General features: G+C 47.0%; 1 protein-coding gene across 1 annotated transcript in view; it reads left to right on the forward strand.

The window, feature by feature from the left end:
• Positions 1–23,380, forward strand: part of LOC139265349 (transient receptor potential cation channel subfamily V member 5-like) — a 176,795-nt gene that overhangs the window by 41,933 nt on the left and 111,482 nt on the right. Inside the window, exon 2 of the mRNA XM_070882323.1 lies at positions 15,082–15,176. Coding sequence (XP_070738424.1) covers positions 15,082–15,176 — 95 coding nt within the window. The remainder of the gene's footprint in view (positions 1–15,081; positions 15,177–23,380) is intronic.

A 23,380-nucleotide genomic window follows, 5' to 3' on the forward strand; every position in this document is an offset into this window, starting at 1 on the left:
GACGTTCAAGCCTTCCTCCCTCCGGCGACGTTCAAGCCTTCCTCCCTCCGGCGACGTTCAGACCTTCCTCCCTCCGGCGAAATTAGGGCCTTACTCCCTCCGGCGACGTTCAGGCCTTCCTCCCTCCGGCAACGTTCGGGCCTTCCTCCCTCCGGCGACGTTCGGGCCTTCCTCCCTCCGGCGACGTTCGGGCCTTCCTCCCTCCGGCGACGTTCAAGCCTTCCTTCCTCCGGCAACGTTCGGGCCTTCCTCCCTCCGGCAACGTTCGGGCCTTCATCCCTCCGGCGACGTTCGGGCCTTCATTCCAGGAAATAATAATAGGATTGGGTGGAGTCAACATGGATTTATGAAAGGGAAATCATATTTGACAAATCTGTTTTTTGAGGTTATAACTAGCGGAATAGATAAGGGGGAACCAGTGGGTGTGGTGTATTTGGATTTTCAGAAAACATTTGATAAGTTGCCACAAAAGAGGTTATTGAAGAAAATTAGGGCTCATGGGATTGGGGGTAATATCCTAGCATGGATTGATTAACAGACAGAAAACAGAAAATAGGAATAAACAGGTTATTTTCGGATTGGCAGACTGTATCTAGTGGGGCATCACAAGGATCAGTGCTTGAGCCCCAGCTCTTCACAATGTATAGCAATGATTTGGAAGAGGGAACCAAATGTAATTTATCCACGTTTGCTGATGATACAAAGCTAGGTGGGAATGTTTGTTGTGAGGAGGTTGCCTAGGGACTTCAAGGGGATATAGACAGGCTAAGTGAGTGGGCAAGAACATGGCAAATGGAATATAATGTGGAGAAATGTGAAGTCATCCACTATTGTAGGAAAAATAGAAAAGCAGAGTATTTTTTAAATGGTGAGAGATTGGGAAATGTTGGTGTTCAGAGGGACCTGGGTGTCCTTGTACACAAATCACTGAAAGTTAACATGCAGGTACAGCAAGCAATTAAGAAAGCAAATAGTATGTTGGCCTTTATTACAAGAGGATTTGAGTAAAAGAGCAAAGACATCTTGTTGCAATTATATAGGGCCCTGGTAAGACGGCACCTGGAGTATTGTGTACAGTTTTGATCCCCTTACCAAAGGAAGGATATACTTGCCATTGAGGGAGTGCAACGAAGGTTCACCAGACTGATTCCTGGGATGGGGGATTGTCCTATGAGGAGAGATTGAGTTGATGAGGCCTATATACTCTAGAGTTTAGAAGAATGAGGGGTGATCTCATTGAAACATACAAAATTCTTACAGGGCTTGACAGGATAGATGTAGGGAGGATGTTTCCTCCCTAGGAGGAGTCTAGAACCAGGGGTCACAGTCTCAAAATAACTGAGATGAGGAGAAACTTCTTCACTCAGAGGGTGGTGAATCTTTGGAGTTCTGTACCCCAAAGGACTGTGGCGGCTCAGTCTTTGAGTATATTGAAGACAGAGATCGATAGATTTTTGGATATTAAGGGAATCAAGGGATATGGGGACAGTGCAGGAAAATGGAGTTGAGGTAGCAGATCAGCCATGGTCTCATTGAATGGCGGAGCAGACTCGAGGGGCCGAATGGCCTACACCTGCTCCAATTCTTATGTTCTTATTTGTAAGTCCTGCCTCCCTACAAAGTGACAGGTGCAAGCTGCGTTCCACAAGCTCTAGTCCATCAGAGTAGCACAAACACTGACCCTGGTGCATCCCAGTAATTGTAGAGAGACACAGGGCTATTCTGGGCATCCCATTCTTGGCTGAGCCCCTTCATTCATGCGAGTCCCAGGTACACAATGGAAGCTGGAAATGAAGTGGAATTCAGGCCTCAGATTTCAGAGAAAAGGGCAGCTTTCTGTGGGAAAAACACCTTCGAGGCATTTATAACATACAATTACCGACTTTATGGGAAAATTCATTTTATTTTTCAGAATTAAATAAATATTTCTGTGCAGATATTGGGGTAGAATTTGACTTTTGGGCGGCTGACGGGGTGTGTGCGTTGTGCAGCTACCCATTTCGGCGGCAAATTGGCCCATGTGATTTTGGGTATGCTGCCAGCTAGATAGACTGCAGTGGGCGGGGGGCGGGGGGGTAGTGGGGGGCTGGTGGGGTCACATTATACAAGAATTACTTTTAGAGGACCTCTTCTCTTCCATCGCCCATGGAATTAATCGGAGCCGGCACTGCTATCTAACATGATAAATGGCAGCCTATTTCTGTCATAGGACCCAAATTAACATATTAAAAGGGGCATATCACTTGAAATGGACAGACATTAGACACCCAGCGGTAGGGCCCTTTTGAAATGGAGCCCGGTGCATCGCCAGTGTTAATGGGGCTGTAAGGCTACCCTCTCCATTTTGAGGCTGTTACCACCCCATTAACGTCAGACGAGGGTGCTCAGAATTGACCCCATTATGCTAAATGTTATTTATTTAGTTATATATTCAGTTGGACCAGATAGCAATATAGCAACAGAAATCGATTAACTGCCATTATAAGAAAGAAATACGCAATTTTATTGGTTGGCATGCTGCGGGTTCTTTATTCCTGATTGGTAGACCAGTTGAACAAATACTTTGGTTCTGTCTTCACGAAGGAAGGCACAAATAACCTTCCGGAAATACTAGGGGACCGAGGGTCTAGTGAGAAGGGGGAACTGAAGGAAATCCTTATAAAGCGGGAAATTGTGCTTGGGAAGTTGATGGGATTGAAGGCCAATAAATCCCCAGGGTCTGATAGTCTGCATCCCTGAGTACTTAAGGAAGTGGCCCTAGAAATAGTGGATGCATTGGTGATCATTTTCCAACAGTCTATCAACTCTGGATCAGTTCCTATGGACTGGAGGGTAGCGAATGTAACACCACTTTTTAAAAAAGTAGGGAGAGAGAAAACGGGTAAGTATAGACCGGTTAGCCTGACATTATTGGTGGGGAAAATGTTGGAATCAGTTATTAAAGATGAAATAGCAGCGCATTTGGAAAGCAGTGACAGGATCGGTCCAAGTCAGCATGGATTTATGAAAGGGAAATCATGCTTGCCAAATTTTCCAGAATTTTTTGAGGATGTAACTAGTAGAGTGGACAAGGAAGAACCAGTGGATGTGGTGAATTTGGACTTTCAAAAGGCTTTTGACAAGGTCCCACACAAGATATTAGTGTGCAAAATTAAAGCACATGGTATTGGGGGTAATGTGGTGACGTGGATAGAGAACTGGTTGGCAGACAGGAAGCAGAGAGTCGGGATAAACGGGTCCTTTTCAGAATGGCAGGCGGTGACTAGTGGGGTGCCGCAGGACTCAGCGCTGGAACCCCAGCTATTTATAATATACATTAATGATTTAGATGAAGGAATTGAATGTAATATCTCCAAGCTTGCAGATGACATTAAGCTGGGTGGTGGTGTGAGCTGTGAAGAGGACGCTAAGAGGCTGCAGGGTGACTGGACAGGTTAGGTGAGTGGACAAATGCATGGCAGATGCAGTACAATATGGATAAATGTGAGGTTATCCACGTTGGTGGCAAAAACACGAAGGCAGAATATTATCTGAATGGCGGCAGATTAGGAAAAGGGGAGGTGCAACGAGACCTGGGTGTCATGGTACGTCAGTCATTGAAAGTTGGCATGCAGGTACAGCAGGCGGTGAAGAAGACAAATGGTATATTGACCTTCATAGCTAGGGGATTTGAGTTTGGAGCAGGGAGGTATTACTACAGTTGTACAGGGCCTTGGTGAGGCCTCACCTGGAATATTGTGTTCAGTTTTGGTCTCCCAATCTGAGGAAAGACATTCTTGCTATTGAGGGAGTGCAGCGAAGATTCACCAGACTGATTCCCGGGATGGCAGGACTGACATATGAGGAGAGATTGGATCGACTGGGCCTGTATTCATTGGAGTTTAGAAGGATAAGAGGGGATCTCATCGAAACATATAAAATTCTGACGGGACTGGACAGGTTAGATGCAGGAAGAATGTTGCCGATGTTGGGAAGTCCAGAACCAGGGTCACAGTCTAAGGATAATGAGTAAGCCATTTAGGACTGAGATGAGGAGAAACTTCTTCATTCAGAGAGTTGTTAACCTGTGGAATTCCCTGCCGCAGAGAGTTGTTGATGCCAGTTCATTGGATATATTCAAGAGGGAGTTAGATATGGCCCTCACAGCTAAAGGGATCAAGGGGTATGGAGAGAAAGCAGGAAAGGGGTACTGAGGGAAATATCAGCCATGATCTTATTGAGTGGTGGTGCAGGCTCGAAGGGCCGAATGGTCTACTCCTGCACCTATTTTCTATGTTTCTATGTAATTTTCTTACATGTCCACGTTGTATGGTTAATTGTGGTATTGACTGAATCAGAAAAGCGTGATAGATTTGTTTTATTATATAGATAGGAGTATGCGTCATACTGATATTTTTAATTGTGAACATATGTATTTGTGGGCATTATTATTCTTTAATCCCACATGACCGGTCATTTTCTTCTCACTAAGTGGCTTGCTGTTTCGAATTGTACCCCTTGTAATACTCTTGCACTAAAAGTACCACAGGATGAAAGTTAGTGATGTACAATTTTGGTGCAGGAACAGTAGAGGATAGAATAGTATAGCTTCATATTAATGTATGAGGAATTCCTCAAACTGTTGCCGTGGAGGGCTCAATGTCATTGAGTGGGGTTGAAAGGATATGTGGCTAACTTGAGACCCAACATCCAGAACCAAAACTTCCAAAAGGCATTCAACAAAGTGCCACATGTTAGGCTTGCCAGCAAAGTTGCAGCCCATGGAATAAAAGGGACAGTGGCAGCATGGATACGAAATTGGCTAAGTGACAGGAAACAGCGAGTAGTGGTGAACGGTTGTTTTTCGGACTGAAGGAAGGTATACACTGGTGTTCCCCTGGGGTCGGTGCTAGGCACACTGCTTTTCTTGATATATATCAATGACTTTGACTTGGGTGTAAAGGGCATAATTTCAAAATTTGCAGATGACACCAAACTTGGACATATAGTGAACAGTGATCGACTTCAGTGATAGACTTCAAGAAACCATAGACAGGCTGGTGGAATGGATGGACACGTGGCAGATGAAATTTATCGCAGAAAAGTGCGAAGTGATACATTCTGGTAGGAAGAACAAGGAGAGGTAATATAAACTAAAGAGTATGATTCTAAAGGGGGTGCATGAACAGAGAGACCTAGTGGTATATGTGCACAAATCGTTGAAAGTGGAGGTTGAGAAAGTGGTTAAAAAAAGCATACGGGATCCTGGGCTTCATAAATAGAGGCATAGAGTACAAAAGCAAGTAAGTTATGATGAACATTTATAAAATACTGGTTCGACCTCAACTAGAGTATTGTGTCCAATTCGGGGCACCGCATTTTAGGAAGGATGTGAAGGTCTTAGAGAGGGTGCAGAAAAGATTTACAAGAATGGTTCCGGTCTCTCGGCTTTCCCGACTGCTTTCCAATCCCCTCCTCTCCCTACCCGCCTCTAAATTAAAATTCCAGCCATAGTAACTGTCAGAACACTTTGAACTGATATTCAAGTTTATCAGATATATCAGATTCATAGCAGTGGTCCAACCCTGTAAATATCTCAGGGAAGAAAGCATGCATTTCTAAGAGCGAGCTGTCTATACTTACCAACCTGTAATTCATGATACTTATCTGTGATAACCTCACCAATACCATGGTCAATATCATGGTATTAATCCAGTGATGTTTTTGTCTTCAGCTGGCCTATCTAAGTTTCCCTTAAGCGGTGGAAGTACTATGTGTTTTTTGCCAAGTAAACGAGGTAATGCTGACCAGTTAGTATGGATGTCACAGTCTTTGTGTTGATGCTTACGACACTAGTGCTTCTGGTTTATGTGGCAAATGCTGCTGCGTGGTGGATCTCCAAATCTTTACAGAGAAGAAAAGTACAATTCGTCATAAAAGTCACAATACCTGCAATACTTCTTTTTCTTGATCAAATAGGTACACAGGGTAAATTTTGTGAAACCCTGTGCCATTGGCAGGGCTTTGCTCTCTGTTGTTGATGGTCGGTCATGCACCCAATTTGTTGCACACCCGATTTTACAAGGTGCACTTTAGAGCCACTTAATGAGGCTGTGTGCAGTTTCATTTAAGCATTAAAATTCACTACTAAAGTTTGAGTCACAAATTTGACATGTTCAAGCAAGGCTCTGTCCACAGCTAAACACAATAAGAATCATGAAACTCATCTACTGAAGCAAATTACCTCTTAAAAGGGAGAAGGTAGGTTTTGTGGCGATGTTGCTGCTTTTCTATCATTTCATATTCGTTTTTCTGCACGTGTTAGTTATTTTTGCTGGGTACGTCTCCATTTTTGCACTTTGGGGTTTCTTTCCTTGCCAGTACTTTACTTCATTAGCCTTGTATACCGCTGGTTCTAAAGTCACACTTTCCAGGGCTTTCCAGTGCACTAATTGATTGACATGAGGAAAAGATGTTAATGAGGGACCAGCAGATGAAGGCACAATGACCATTCACACTCCTCATTATCACAGGACAGGCATCTGTGCATGTCAGAGGAGTTCTGCCTTCACTGCCTCCACTTTAAAAGATTGCCTCCCATAAAGTTGCATAATGGTCAGCAACAGCATCTAGCTCAGGATCGGAAGTGTAGGTTACTACCGCATGAAACTTTAATGCGGACATATGCTACATCCATAGCACTTGTGCATAAAGGAAGTGACATTCACTCTGTTTGTAAGGTGGCTTCTTCATCACTTTTTTTGTGTAAAGGAGCTATCAGTTGTTCAAGACGCACAGCTTTCACTCAAGTATAAAGAACCACTCATGATACTCATGTGGGCATCCAGATTCCTCATAAAATCATGATCTTCACGAAGAGAAAGGATTTGTACCCAATGTTCAGGTGGTATCTGAGCACAGAAACATCATCACACGTATCAGGGCCATTATACAGGAAGCAGTCATGATGTTGCATTGGATAGTGCCCACATTGTTTGACAGAGAAGAGAGTTAGTGGATGGATGTTTGAAGAACAGGGCTATTCTCTACATCCATGAATTTGATACCACTGAGAAACACTCTTAACAGCAAAAAGAACCTTGACCCAGATACCTCAGTAACTGTTTGCTGTGCCTCAGTTGCCAACTCTACCTTCATGTAGTTTATGGACAATGGGCTAGAAATTGCAGTCAGAGGCGTACCTCTGGAGTACACGTCCGACCTGCGAAACAATTGCAAATGTAAGTAAAAAGTCAGTGGTTTTGCACAACAAAATAAATAGTATTTCCCAGAGGGTGTGGCTATTCCTAGTTTAGGTGTGAGAAACAAAATTGGTCAGAGACAAACACTTGCAGTGGAATCTCCAATATGCGTCTCTTGCATTGGCATCTTTAGTTGTTGGTGATCTACTTTGGATGCTGTCCTTGTTTGTCAGTGGAACATAATCTTTCCCACTCAGATTTTCATTTATTATTCAATCTACTATGTATCTTATGATATTACATTTATTTGAGGAAATTGCATTGAGCCACCTTGCTATCTCCTCCAAAGCCTTCCTTCAAGTGCAAGGGTTTGGAGGTTTAAATTGGAAATACTCCTGAAAATCCTGAAAACGTTCTTTGCTAGTTCTGACAAGTGTGGAGTGAATATTCAGTAGTGCCAATCTATTTTTCATGACAAATACAGTTAGCAAAATGATTAAAGCAAGGATTATAAAGTAATTTTAAATGGAAGGATCTCTGAAATCCTTTATTCCGTTTTCTCTTATGTTGAAATAAAATACACAAGGCTTAAATGAGAAGAAGATGACATTAGTGTAAAGATCTTAAGGACTGTGCCAGTCTTATTGCTTAATGGTGATTCTCAAAGTTTGAATGCAGCAACAGCATGATGAACATCATTTAAAGTTTATGCAGAAATAAAATGGTGTTTGGTGTGCTCTGCAGCAACCCAAACAATGAGCTTGTATTTATTAAAAATATTGCACTCACTTGTCACCTTGCTGATATAATGACAAGTTAAACAATTATAAACGATGTTGGTTTCATAATAGTTGCCTGAGTCATTATGAAACCAACATCATTTATAATTGTTTAACTTGTCATTATATCAGCATTTATTGCAAAGGACCAATAAAGTGCCATCAAAGTGTTGCTTTTTAGATGACCATGTTACATTGGCAAATGATTTTAAATTATATTTAATTTGTACTAACATTTGAATCAAATGCGGATCTTTAGAAAAGTACAAGCGCAAAACAAAATCTGATTTTATTTTTGTAACAGACAGTAATTTTTGCAGATCCAAGCTCTGTTGCAGAGTTGCCACAGACTTGAGCATATGGACCATACCCTTACTTTTTCTGGGGATGATACTGCATGCAACACAGTGAGAAGATGACTGTATTGAAGAATGGAAGATATTCCACACTTTGAACTCATTAGGTTGGATTTTTGGTTTTGATGTTTTTTGGGGCGGTAATGGCGGCGGGCCGGCAAAGTTTGCCCCCAGGAACAGTTTGCACCTCAGTAAGTAACATTGGGCAGCTGGGCCCTGAGTCAGGGGGCGCAGCGCTATGGGAGTCTTGGACACCTCTCTTGGGCGCTAGCATGGGAAATTCTTGAGCAAAAGAGCCGGCCCGGGAGCATTCTGAGAGACACCTGGGGTGTGGGGGTGGGTGAGAACCTTTTAAAAAAAAAACACAAACATTCCCAAATCATTGCCCACGCCACCACAACACAAATCACAAAAAAAATAAAAGAGAAAACAATCACACTTACCTTATGAATCCATTACTTACCTCTCTGCTGTTGGGATCGTTGCACTGCCTGATTTCACAGGTGTTCACTGTGGGGCATGCTTTGGGGCATACGGGTCGGGCAAGAGTCAAACCTCGCGCCAGTGTAGCAACCAGGGGCGTTGCACACCGGCACAGCTCTTCCAGGCGGTGTTGCTCCGCTTCGCCGCAAAACCTTACCCAAGGACCGCTGCGGGGCGCTGGAGGCTGACCGCTCGGCCAGAATACCTCATCACTGCGAAAAACAGAGCTGAGAGTAGCCAAAAATCTGCCCCATTGTGAGTGTCAAGCACTCCATCGGTACATAGAGTAGAAAAGAGATGCAGTGTAAAGCACCCACTACACAGTCCAAACAATGTGCTGTTTTTGTCACCTACTGATGTAGCGTGACTCATCACCTTGAGTGACGGCCAATTTGATGCCAAATTGCGCGTAAATTTGTGCTGTGGGCTCACATCCATTTTAAATGGAATGAGACAGCCCAAACTCATTCCATATTGAATCCTTCTTCTTAAAAACAACAACTTGTATTTATATTGTGCCTTTTGTCATCGTAAAATGTCCAAGGGCCTTCACAGGAGCGTTACCATACAAATTTGACACCGAGCTACATAAGGAGATATTAGGACAGGTGACTAAAAACTTGGTCAAAGAGGTAAGGTTTAAGGAGCGTCTTAAAGGAGGAATGAGTGGTAGAGGAGTGGAGAGGTTTAGGAAGGGAATTCCAGAGCTTGGGCCTTGGCAGCTGAGAAGGCATGGCTGCCAATGGTGGAGCGACTAAAATTGGGATTGTTTAAAAGGACAGAATTGGAGGAGCGTAGATATCTCGAAGGGTTGTCGGGCTAGAGGGGATTACAGAGCTAGGGAGGGGCAAAGCCATGGAGGGATTTTGAAAAAGGAATTTATAAATTGATGCATTGCTCAACCAGGAGCCAATGTAGGTCAGTGAGCACAGGAGAGCTAGGTGAATGGGACTTGGTGCAAGTTAGGACACGGGCAGCTGAGTTTTGGATGACCACAAGTGTACAGAGGGTAGAAAATAGGAGACCAGTCAGGAGTGCCTTGGAATAGTAGAGGTAACAAAGGCATGGATGAGAGTTTCAGCAGCAGTTAAGCTGAGGCAGGTTGGTATGAATTTGAACCTTACTACCAAAAATAAAAGTGTAAGGGTCGAAATTCGTTTTTTAACGCCACCCCTTGCCGCTGGACAGGGGTGGCTAACGGGAGGCTAAGTCCTTACCGTCGGCGGCAATTGGGTTTCTGGGCTGGCTGGAAATTTATTTGGGCGGTGGGGGTGGCAGGCGGCAAGATGTACCACTGCGCGCTCGGCCACCACCCATGTGGTGATGTCATCGAGCGCTGGGAAATTAGGTGAGTACAGTGTCCTTACCGGCAGGTGTCCATACAGCCTGGGAAAGGTGGTGGGACATTGGGGATGCCGGGCGGTTACGTCCAGGAATCAAGGTAAGTGTTTACCTTTATTTCTTTTTGCATTTAGCTATTAATGTGATAAGTGGGGAAGTGTAGGTGTGGGTGAGGGAAAGTTTCAGAAATTTTCCTTATTTTTTAAACTCGCATGCCGGCAGCCTACCATCAGGAAATTCGGTAGGCCTCCTGAGATGCCAATATCAATTTCACTTACCTTTTTCAATCATTCCTTCCCTTTGGGCCCCGGGACAGCTCTGATCACCTCTGCTTTCTCTGGCGGTCTCACTACGGGGTGCTACGGGTGCCGCTCCACGCAAATAACGCATCGCTGTTGAGACCGGGGGCATTGCACACTGGCGCCAAGCTCCCGGGTGGCAATGCTCACCGGCACCAGATTTCCCGGCGGGGCGGTGGATGCTGGCCACCCGGGCGCCAAGCATTTCGTGACCCATTACTGCCCCTCCAGGACGCTAAGAGAGGCGCAATCCAAACGATAATCCAGCCCGTTACATTTTATTTCAACCCCAGTACAATATTACTTTTTAATGTCTAATCTATTTCTTGTTTCATTATTGTGCACAATGTGGGTTGGATTTTCTTCTCTGCAAATTTGCTGTGAAGGAGAATCAGGGCGGGATGTCTGCCCGCCACCTTGACCCTGCCATGACCCTGAACCATTTTCCTGGGTTGGCGATGTTATAGCCTGCAGGGTACTCTCCCATCAGAATTCCTGTAAACAAGAAGGAGTCCTGCACTACCAAAGGAAGAATGGCTGTACTGCAATGGGACATCTGCTGCAAGATCAGAAGGTGGAGCAGTGATGCTTAAAGGGACAGAAGTGCCCCAAAGATTGGAATATATTATTTTTAGTTCAACTAAGCCAAGGTTTGGCAGAGGTAAGGTTGTGAGATCAGATGAACAGAAGTGATGCCCATTACTGAGCTCTCCTGGACTCGCTCCTTTCAAAAAAAGATTTTTGTGGGCCATCTGCCATTATACCAGCTCTACTGCTAGCCCTCACATGGTGACCCCTTAGGCTGACCGTATTAATGGTGGAAGGGACGCAAATTGGGCCCTATGTATCTGCAAATTAATGTCAAATTATATTTTCAGTCAAAAGTTTTCCCATGCTAACAAAAATTAATTGTTTGCAGCTTCTCCTACCTACAAGGAAAAATTCTACATTTCTGGAAGCACAGCACATACTTTTTGGAGAATTGCCATGTCAAGGGGCTTGCCAAAAAAGAACCACCCAACGATCTGTGCTTGGTCTGCCAGCAGCCAGCTCTCAGTGTTGAGTGAAGACCAGCATTCTTTCTCGTGCTGGATAGTGATCGTAGATAGCACTTTGATGTAACAAAATAAAATGAGAACTCAGGTACTCAGGATTAAGAAGGATGAGGATCTCTGCTGAACAATAAGTCTGTACAAGTTGAAATAAATGTGTCAAATTCTCAGTTGAGGAGATGTGTGTCCATGTTACTGCGAAATAGTTTAAGAGGGGCTGCTTTCTTATTGAGAATGATTGCTTTCTTGAATTACTGACTGCTTTGACAAGAGATTCAATGCTCATTGAGAAACAATATTGATTATATTACTTGCATTTTGTGGTCATGAAGATGATGATGCAACAGTGCACAAAATCCATTTGTAATAACCACTATAGGCATTACCTTGAGTTGATCTTTGTAATTAAACGGTCTCTCTACGATGGTTTAAAGCTTATTTATATTTTAGGTACTGACAAGTGATCAGCATTGACTGATTGTCCTTAGGAAAGATTTCACTGTATCTGGTTTGTGTGTATATAAAGGGCAATGCAATTGGTGCTCAAATGCACTGTGGTATGGATGGTAGGATAAAGATTACACTCAATGATCCCTTTTATGACAATTTCCTGGCCTTAAATGCAAGATTAGGTGGAGAGAATAAAAAGTAGATATTTTCTCACCTGGAGGGAGGGAAAGCAGGCAGGCAAATTCTCCTCGGATTCCTTTCTTACATTTCCTTGCAGGCAGACCAAGGTAATGTTGGTAGGGGTCAAGGAGCAAACTCTTTTTCTAATTTGTATGTTGGAGGATTGTCTGTAAGATGAGTGAGCAAAATGGATAGGAGAAGAATACATTTAAAATTTGGCTGGGTAGAAATTCAAAATGTTCCATATATTTGCTACCGCATTTTTAAAAAATATTAAACTTTGAATTTCTTGATCTTTTTCATGTTTTCAAACATCCACAATTACACAGTAATGGTTCATTATACTTTGAGTATCTGGGCAAAATTTTTAACCCCCAAAGTCATCCTATATTTTGTCCTTCCTATACTGTTGTATAGTTTTTCAATCTCTTCTCTTATTTTGCTTCATTCTCCTCTGAATCTTTCATTCGTTAGGCACTACTAATAGAAAGTCCTAAACTATGAACTGGATCTGTTTTTTGAAATGCCATCCCCCTATCTTATTCTGATTCTTAAAAGTTTGGAGTGCCTCTTCCATTAACTTAATGTATGTAACTACTTCTCATATCTACTGTCATCTGGTTTTGTAAAATCTCATGGTTCATTGTCATCTTTCTATACAGACTGTGCTGGCAACATTTTTATCCTCCGCTGTAACCTGGATATGGAAGCCTTTCCAGAATGTTATGGTAATTTTCTTTGCCAGAAGAAGAGGCTAACATTTGAATCTATCTTTTTCTGATTTGTACTTTCTGGCCAAAACCTTAAGTCCATTTCTGGTGAATTGTGTGTTCCTTTGTAACCAAAACCCATTCTAACTTATCCTGCTGCTATTGCATTTTGAACAACAGTTTCTGTGTGTGTATAAAATGCCTTATAAAGAACAACCACTAACAAATCGACTGGAATTATTTAGGAAGATGATTGAATTAATATGCGTGGTTTAATTTGACTTTGAGAAGTAAAGTTCTACATGTGTGGCTAATAAAAAATACATTAATTAATGGCAAATTAACTAATTTGATGGAAAACAGATTTAGCAATAGAAAGTGGATGGTAAAAATAAATGGAGAAAGCTCAGATAAATTAGCAGTGGCTAGTGGATTTTCCCAAAGATCGGTTGCGGATCTCCTACTGATTCAACTATACATAAAAAATTTGGAGGGGGGTATTGCTTGGAATATCCATGGGGGTTCTCTGGGGATAGATACGTGGAACCCCTGGAAAAACAGCGTAAATAGCTAACAACATCTATTTACACCATTTGCCCAAGGTTTCTGCTGAATTTAAAGTGGGATATTGGGAGAAAATAGCAGAAATTTTCTGCCTATGATTTTTAATAGTGTGAAATTTGCTGCTGCTGTCATATTATGTGGCAATGTAATGAATATAAAGGAGACGGATAGTTTTGCGAGATCCAGACCAATCAAGAAGTGGAATAAAGATTTTAATATGGCTAAATGTAAGGTTATGTATATCGGAAAGGAAACATGCAACATACGTCTATCAAAGCTAGAGAAAAGAAAGATTTCGGATAATTATTGACCATTCAATGAAAGCATTCAGTCAGTTCAAAACTATTATAAACAAAATCTGAATACATCAAAGGGCCTTTGATCAGAAATGAAAACAAATTATTTTAAAGGTAGATAATTGATAAGAACATATTTGGAATATGGTGCCAAGTTTTGGACATTCTGGCAAGGATTTTCCATCATTAAAATTAATGGTCATAAAATCATGGGTTGTGGAATTGCCTGATATGTAAAGATATTGCTTGATATTGAAATGAAAGATTGGGGCTCCCACTTCAGGAGGTTTTTGACACACTCAAGAGAGTTGAGAACAGTAAGAATTCTGGGACTTGGGACTCTATTTTGTGAAAGAGTAACTTCCAAGCCTACATGTTTTTATTGTAGAAAAAGAATTGAGAAACAGCATGATCCAGGTAGATTATTTGACTTGATTTGTGAATGTAGAACTAATCAAATTAGTTAACCTCTAGGAACACAAGATCAAAAGGAATTATATCTCAGAAAGTAGTGAATACATGGAGTAGATTCCTGAAAAAGTAGTTAATATTATGTCTGTTAATGCCTTTAATGTCTGCTCTCTCAAGTGGACATAAAAGATCCCAAGACTATTTTGAAGAAGAGCAGGGGAGTTATCCCCGGTGTCCTGGCCAATATTTATCCCTCAATCAACATAACAAATAAACAGATTATCTGGTCATTATCACATTGCTGTTTGTGAGAGCTTGCTTGTGCGCAAATTGGCTGCCGCATTTCCCACATTATAACAGTGACTACTCTTCAAAAGTACTTCATTGGCTGTAAAGCGCTTTGAGACATCCTGAGGTCGTGAAAGGCGCTATAGAAATCCAAATCTTTCTTTAAAAACAAATTGGATAAAATTCTCCTTTAGAGATGGTGTTGAGGGTCTTGATGATAAGCATAGAGAGAAAAGATTTTTTGTTTTGTGGAACTTGATGGTTCCTGAGTTCATAGGATCATAGAAATGTCAGACCAAGGATGACAACTGATCAAGGATGAATAATGAGGGATATAACTTTAGATACTATTGAATTCTGCTCGATCTGATTCTTGAGGCTGAAGTGAGAGAAGCTTGTTGAATCTTTCTCCATGGGAAGAAATGTGTTTTTAGGTAAAATCTATGACAGAATGGATTGTTTCTGGTCTGTAGAAGGAAAGGGCTTGATGGGACCTTTTCATATTTCATATTTTCTTATGTTCCTAGCAATGGTGAAACCAATTTCACCTTTCGATCCTGAATTAGTTACAAGTTATCATTCAACTGATAGCAATCTTGCTATAATATTGTATTTATATTTTAAATTTACATTAAAATTCAACTTAAACTTTTAACTGATGGATTACAAAAGAAATGATTTCACTTTGCAGAACAGAAAGTCCTTTATTCAAAGCTGCAAGACAAAATGATGTTGAAACCATGAAGAATTTAATACAGGAAAAAAATGTAGACCCGTATGAGAGAGGTGAGTAAAACGTAGCAACAGATAGCAATATATTGTATAAAATACTACATGCCTCAAAACTGGCAAACCTTTTGTACTTTAGCAGACTGGAAAATCTGTCAAGGAGCTTAAATTACAGCATCATTACAATATAGCTCGTTCAGTGATGCTGTATATAGGTTTCTGTGTCGATCCTGAGCAAAGAATGTGAATGAAAAAGCCAGAATGCCACCATTAATCTAGTATCCCCCACAAAGAAATCTGCAGACTCTGATCTGCCACAAGGCTCCTGTAAAGGTAGGATTGAGACAGAATGATGGAAGCACTGCAAATTCATGGATAGCAATCAAACACTTATGTGATGCCATGATTACAGCATTCCCGTATCTAAAGATACAGGAGAGAACGTGTGTACTGTATGTATGAGTGAGTATCTGTATGTGTGGAGATAGAGGGCCCAAGTTTCGGGCCGCGCCTAGAACGGCGCAGCACCGACCTGGACGCCTGTTTTTCGCACCACAAAGTGCACCTAAAAAAAACGTACCTATTCTCCGGCTCCCTGCAGGTCCTCTGGAGCTGGGCGCGGCGCAGCACGAGCTGTGGGGGGCGGAGCCAGGTCCCTGCGCTGAAAATAGTACCGGGACCTCTGCACATGCGCGCTACAGTGGGTGCACATGTGCAGTAGCTCCAGGCGCCCAAAACTGTGTGGGAGTGGCCCGAAGCACACAGACCTAGCCCTGGCCGAATGGCCTCACTGGGGCTGCGTGGATAAGGCTGCCTCCCACGCCCAGCTCCTGCTTCCTCCCGACCGGACCCAACCCGACTCAACTCCCGCCCCCCCCCCCCGCCTCCGGACCAGACCCCCCCCCCGCCACCCCCCTGACCGGACCCAACCTGCCCCCACTACCGGACCTCCGTTCCCCCCACCCCCCGACCTCCACTCCCCCCCACCAACCCCCCAATCACCGCTCTCCACCCATCTGACCTCCGCTCCCCCCCGTCGACCTCCGCTCTCCCCCCGACCTCCACTCCCCCCCCCGACCTCCGCTCCCCACCCCCGACCTCCGCTCCTCCCCGAGCCGACATTTCCCCACCCTCCCCCGACCCGACCGTCCTCCCCCCCCGACCCGACCTTCCCCCCTCGCCCCCGACCTTCCCCCCCTCACCCCCGACCTTTCTCCACCCGACCCGACCTCTGCTCCCCCGCCCCCCGAACTCCGCTCCCCCCGCCCCCGACCTGACCTCCGCTCCCCCCCGACCTCCGCTCCCCCCCCCGACCCGACCTCCGCTCCACCCCGACCCGACCCGACCTCCGCTCTACCCCGGCCCGACCTGACCTCCGCTCCACCCCGACCCGACCTGACCTCCGCTCCCCCCCTGCGACCCGACCCGACCCGAGCCGACCTCCGCTCCACCCCGACCCGACCCGACCTCCGCTCCCCCTCCCCGCGACCCGACCTCCGCTCCCCCCATGCGACCTGACCTGCCCTCGGCTCCCACCCCGCGACCGACCCCCGCTCCCCCCCCACGACCCGACCCGACCTCCGCTCCCCCGACCCGACCTCCACTCCGCCTCCCGACCTCCGCTCCCTGCCCCCCCGACCTCCGCTCGCCACCCGCCCGACCTCCGCTCCCCCCCCCCGACCTGACCTCCGCTCCCCCCACGCGACCCGACTTGCCCTCCGCTCCCACCCCGCGACCGACCCCCGCTCCCCCCCGCGACCCGACCCGACCTCTGCTCCCCCGATCCGACCTCCACTCCGCCTCCCGACCTCTGCTCCCTGCCCCCCCGACCTCCGCTCGCCACCCGCCCGACCTCCGCTCCCCCCCCCGACCTGACCTCCGCTCCCCCCACGCGACCCGACTTGCCCTCCGCTCCCACCCCGCGACCGACCCCCGCTCCCCCCCGCGACCCGACCCGACCTCTGCTCCCCCGATCCGACCTCCACTCCGCCTCCCGACCTCCGCTCCCTGCCCCCCCGACCTCCGCTCCCCCCCCCAACCTGACCTCCGCTCCCCCCCCCCCGACCTGACCTGACCTCCGCTCCCCCCCCCCCGGACCCGACCCGACCTCCGCTCCCCGACCCGACCCGACCCGACCTCCGCTCCCCGACCCGACCCGACCTGACCTCCGCTCACCCCCCCCGCCCGACGCCACCTACCTGTAAATCCGGTGCTGAAAACGGGCCCAGCCCGAAGTCTTGGGCCCAGCCCGTTCTCTCTCTCCCTCTCTCCCTCTCTCCCTCTCTCCCCTCCCTCGCTCGCTCTCTCTCTCTCTCTCTCTCTCCTTCCCTCTCTCTCCCACTCTCTCTCTCCCCCTCCCTCTCTCCCCTCTCTCTCTCTCCCCTCTCCCTCCCTCTCTCTCCCCCTCCCTCTCTCTCCCCCTTCCCTTCGCCCCTTCTCTCCCTCCCTCCCCCTCCCCTCCCTTCTCTCCCTCCCTCCCCTCTTCTCTCCCACCCTACCCCCTCCCCCCTTTTCTCCCTCCCTCCCTCCCCCCCTCTCCCTCCTTCCCTCCCTTCTCTCCTTCCCACCCTTCTCTCCCTCCCTCCCTCCCCCTTCTCTCCCTCCCTCCCCACCCCCGCCTTCTCTCCCTCCCTCCCCCCTTCTCTCCCTCCCTCCCCTTCCTCCCTCCCCTCCCCCCTTCTTTCCATCCCTCCCTCCCTTCTCTCCCTCCCTTCTCTCCCTCCTTCTCTCCCTCCCATCCTCCCTTCTCTCCCTCCTTCCCTCCCTCCCTTCTCTCCCTCCCTCCCTCCCTTCTCTCCCTCCTCTCCCTCCCTCCCTTCTCTCCCTCCCTCCCTCCTGTGATGTATCTTACATTGTTATATATAACTGTATCCTAACATGCTATACATGACTGTACTAAGATATGACCTGTAACCACCAGCATACCTTACCACCAGGGGTGCACTTGCAAGAGACAGGTATATAAGGACAGGTCTCAGGCAAGTGCAGCATTCCAGAGCTGTGAAATAAAGGTGCAGGTCCAGAGTGACCTTGACTTCACTATATGCCTCGTGTGAATCTGTACTGAGGGGACAGGACTTTACAGTGGCGACGAGTTACGGGATTACAGAATCCACAGAATGGCGAACAACGGATCAGATGAAAAGTACAATGCGGGAGACAATTGGGAGGACTTTATAGAAAGGCTCCAGCAAAGCTTTGTAACCAAAGATGGGTTAGGCGACAATAAGACAGACAAGAGAAGAGCCCATCTCTTGACCAGCTGTGGCTCGAAAATATACGCTTTAATGAAGGATCTGTTGGCACCCGAGAAACCAGCAAGCAAGTCGTTTGAAGAATTGAGCACACTGGTAAGAGACCACCTGAAGCCAGCAAGCAGCCTACACATGGCCAGACACAGGTTCTACAAGTACAGACGCTGTGTGGGCCAGAGCATACCCGACTTCGTGGCGGAACTTTAGAGGTTGGCTAGTTTATGTGAGTTCTCCGATGAACTGAGGAGAGAAATGCTGAGAGAGTTTTTCATTGAAGGAAAAGGCCACGCAGGCATATTCCGAAAGCTCATAGAGACCAAGAACCTGACCTTAGAGGCAGCACCACTGGTTGCACAGACATTCTTGGTAGGGGAAAAAGAAACGAGGTTGATTTACAATGCAGGTACGACAACTAACGAAATATCGGAACAAGAAGTTCACAGGACTAAACAAGCTGCTACCCCCACACACAGACAAAACCGGGAGAACAGGCTCTCGACAGCAGGCAGAAGCCATCAAGGGCCACAGGAACGGCCGTTCACACCTCATCAACCCACAATGCGAGCAATCAACTACAAACTGAGAGAAGCTCAAGAGAGATCAGCCAGACGCAGCTCATTCTTTGGAAACACTTTGAACAATGGAACAGGTCTGTGCTGGAGGTGTGGGGGTGGGCACTCGTCAAGGGGATGTCGATTTCAACAGGCTGTTTGCAGAAATTGTGAATATACAGGGCATTTGGCCCGCATGTGCAAAGAAACGGCAGCTCGGCTGGTATACGAATCGGATGGGTCGGAAAGCGGACCAGAAGTTGGTGGGGACAGTACCCGGGACACCGATGTACAGTGGGTCCACACGATCAATGGCCACTGCTCCTACAACAGGACGCCTCCTATAATGATGAGGGTCCTACTCAATGGGATATCTGTCAACATGGAGCTGGATACAGGAGTGAGTCAATCTCTCATGGGCGCTCAACAATTTGAACAACTGTGGCCGCATAAAAGAGACAGACCAAAACTCACAAGGGTCGACACCAAACTAAGGACCTATACCAAAGAAATCGTACCAGTCCTCGGCAGCGCCATGCTCTCTGTCACACACAAAGGGACAGTGAACCGACTTCCCCTGTGGATTGTCCCCGGAGACACCCCAGCACTGCTGGGGAGAAGCTGGCTGGCAAAACTAAACTGGAAATGGGATGATGTCCATGCCATGTCATTAGAGGAATGGACCTCCTGCTCAACAGTTATAAAGCGATTTGAACATCTCTTTCAGCCAGGTGTGGGCACTTTCAAAGGGGCCAAAGTCAAAATCTACATCACACAGGATGCTAGACCGGTCCATCACAAGGCCAGAGCTGTACCCTATGTGATGAGCGAAAAGATTGAACACGAACTAGACAGGCTTCTGCGGAAAGGCATTATATCACCTGTGGAATTTAGCGACTGGGCAAGTCCCATCGTCCCAGTCATGAAGCCTGATGGATCCGTACGAATCTGTGGGGACTACAAATCTACTATAAACAGAGTCTCCCTACAGGACCAGTACCCGCTGCCCAGAGCGGAGGACTTATTTGCCACATTGGCTGAAGGAAAACTTTTCTCAAAATTAGACCTCACATCTGCGTATATGATGCACGAATTGACCGAGGAATCCAAGCTACTCACCATCATCAACACACATCGAGGCCTTTTTATGTACAATCGATGCCCATTCAGCATCAGGTCATCAGCTGCCATATTCCAGTGCAACATGGAGAGTCTGCTCAAGTCCATCCCGGGGACGGTTGTATTTCAAGACGACATACTTATCACGGGCAGGGACACCGACTCCCATCTCCGTAATTTGGAGGAAGTACTAAAGCAGTTGGATCGGGTAGGCCTACGAGTCAAGAAATCCAAGTGCCTGTTTCTCGCACCCGAGGTTGAATTTTTGGGCAGAAGGATTGCCGCTGATGGAATCCGCCCAACAGAGTCCAAAACAGAAGCAATTCACCTGGCACCCAGGCCCCGGAATGTCTCAGAACTGCGCGCCTTTCTCGGGCTACTCATTTACTTTCGGAACTTTATATGCAGAACTTAAGCACGCTGCTGGAGCCTCTCCACGTGCTACTCAGGAAGGGGTGCGATTGGTTTTGGGGGGACGCCCAGGAACGCGCCTTCAATAAGGCACGCAACCTTCTGTGTTCCAACAGTGTTTTGACTTTCTTTGACCCAGGTAAAAAGCTAGTTCTCACATGCGATGCGTTAGCGTATGGGGTCGGGTATGTTTTGCAACATGTCAATAGTGCGGGCAAATTACAACCCATAGCTTATGCCTCCAGGTCACATTCGCGGGCAGAGTGCGGGGACGGAATGGTAGAGAAGGAGGCGCTCGCATGCGTGTAAAGTGTCAAAAAGATGCACCAATACCTTTTCGGGGCCAAGTTCGCATTAAAAAACCGACCACAAGCCCCTCACGTCCCTCCTATCCGAGAGCAAGGCAATAAACGTCAACGCCTCAGCGCGAATTCAACGGTGGGCACTCATGCTGGCGTCCTACGACTATACCATAAGGCACAGACCAGGCACAGACAACTCTGCCGACGCGCTCAGCAGGCTACCCCTGGCGACCACGGAAGGGTCTGATGAACAGGATTGTAAGATAGTCATGGCAATCAATGCCTTTGAGTCCACAGGTTCACCCATGACGGCTCGCCAAATCAGAGCCCGGACAGCCAGCGACCCCACGTTATCCTTAGTAAAAAGATGTGTCCTAACCGGTGACTGGGCAGAGGCTCGTGATGCCTGCCCCAAGGATTTCAAACCCTTTCACAGGCGCATGCATGAGCTATCACTACAAGCAGACTGCCTGATGTGGGGCAGCCGAGTAGTCATGCCTTTGCGAGGCAGAGGGGCATTTGTCCGGGGTCTCCAACGCAAGCACCTGGGGATCGTTCTCATGAAGGCCATAGCCAGATCCAACGTCTTGTGGCCTGGTATTGATGCGGACTTGGAGCTCTGCGTCCGAAGGTGCACCATTTGTGCCCAACTCAGCAATGCCCCCAGGGAGGCTCCACTGAGCCCCTGGCTCTGGCCTACCAAACCGTGGTCGCGGGTGCACGTAGACTATGCGGGCCCATTCATGGGCAAAATGTTCCTCCTAGTTGTAGATGCATTTTCAAAGTGGATCGAATGCACCATTTTAAACTGGAGCACAACCTCCACCACTGTGGAGAGTCTCGCAACCATGTTTGCAACGCACGGAATCCCTGACATATTGGTCAGTGACAATGGTCCGTGCTTCACCAGCGCAGAATTCCAAGACTTTATAATTAACCACGGCATAAATCACGTCAAGACGGCACCGTCCAAGCCGGCCTCCAACGGCCAGGCGGAGAGAGCAGTGCAAATCATTAAACAAGGCATGCTTAAAATCCAAGGTCCCACGCTGCAGGGTCACCTGTCGCGATTGCTGCTGGCATACAGATCTTGTCCGCACTCACTGACTGGGATCCCCCCCGCGCAATTGTTGATGAAAAGGACTTTAAAAACAAGGCTCTCATTAATCCCCCCAGACATGCACGAAATCGTTGAGACAAAGCGCCGTAAGCTGACTGAGTACCGTGACAGAAATTCGAGGGGGAGATGGAATGAGATAGGGGACAAAGTGTTTGTACTAAACTATGGCAGGGGTCCCAAATGGCTTGCAGGGACAGTAACGGGCAAGGAAGGAAACAGGCTACTGGTAGTACAAATGGACAATGGCAAAAGCTGCCGGAGGCATGTAGACCAAGTCAAAAGCAGATTTACCAATAACTCTGCAGAACCAGAGGCAGACTACAATATGGAACTCGCACCACACCTGGTGGACAGACAGAGGGAACAACCTGAGGAAAGGGCAATCCCAACAGACAGCCCAGGCGAGATACCAGCAACCACACCCAAAGAAAAGCAGACACCAAGGCAAACAACTGAACCACAACTCAGAAGCTCCACGCGAGAGCATAGACCACCTGAGAGACTGAACCTATAAAGACAATAAGACCTTGGGGGAGGGTGATGTCATGTATCTTACATTATTATATATAACTGTATCCTAACATGCTATACATGACTGTAATAAGATATGACCTGTAACCACCAGCATACCTTACCACCAGGGGTGCACTTGCAAGAGGCAGGTATATAAGGACAGGTCTCAGGCAAGTGCAGCATTCCAGAGCTGTGAAATAAAGGTGCAGGTCCAGCGTGACCTTGACTTCACTACATGCCTCGTGTGAATCTGTACTGAGGGGACAGGACTTTACACCTCCCTTCTCTCCCTTCTCTCCCTCCCTCCTCTCCCTTCCCTCCCTTCTCTCCCCCCTCTCCCCTCTCTCCCCCTCTCCTCCCTCCCCTCTCTCCCCCCCTACCCTCTCTACCTCCCACCCCCTCTCCCCCCCTCCTCCTCATCCCCCCCTCCTCGTCTTCCCCCCCTCCTCCTCCTCCTCCCTCCCCTCCTCCTCCTCCCTCCCCTCCTCCTCTTCCCCCTCCTCATCCCCCCCTCCCCTCCTCCTCCTCCCCCCTCCTCCCCCACCACCTCCTCCCCCCTCCTCCTCCTCCTCCCCTCCTCCTCCTCCTCCCCCCCTCCTCCTTCTCCCCTCGCTGTCAGAAACACAGACACTGACAGACAGAGAGTGAGAGACACTGACAGAGACACACTGGGGTTGGGGGTGGGTGGGGGGGGGCGTCCCAGCACGCTGTTGGAGGACTCCCAGTGCTGCAGTCAGTAAGTAGAAAATGTTTTATTTATTAATTTTTTACATTTTTTTCTTTTTTATTAATTTTTTTTGATTGATTTATTGGCTGATTTATTGATGTATTTATCATTTATTATTGATGATGGCTCTTTATTTGTAAAACTGAAGTGTTTAATGTTTGTAAACTTACCTTTAAACCGCCCCCCCCCCCCCCATTCTCTACGCCTGATTTGTAACCTACGCCTGATTTTCTAAGTGTAGACAAGGTTTTTCTGAGCGTACAA

Source organism: Pristiophorus japonicus, chromosome 6, assembly GCF_044704955.1.
Source record: "Pristiophorus japonicus isolate sPriJap1 chromosome 6, sPriJap1.hap1, whole genome shotgun sequence".
In the NCBI taxonomy this organism is placed as follows: domain Eukaryota; kingdom Metazoa; phylum Chordata; class Chondrichthyes; family Pristiophoridae; genus Pristiophorus; species Pristiophorus japonicus.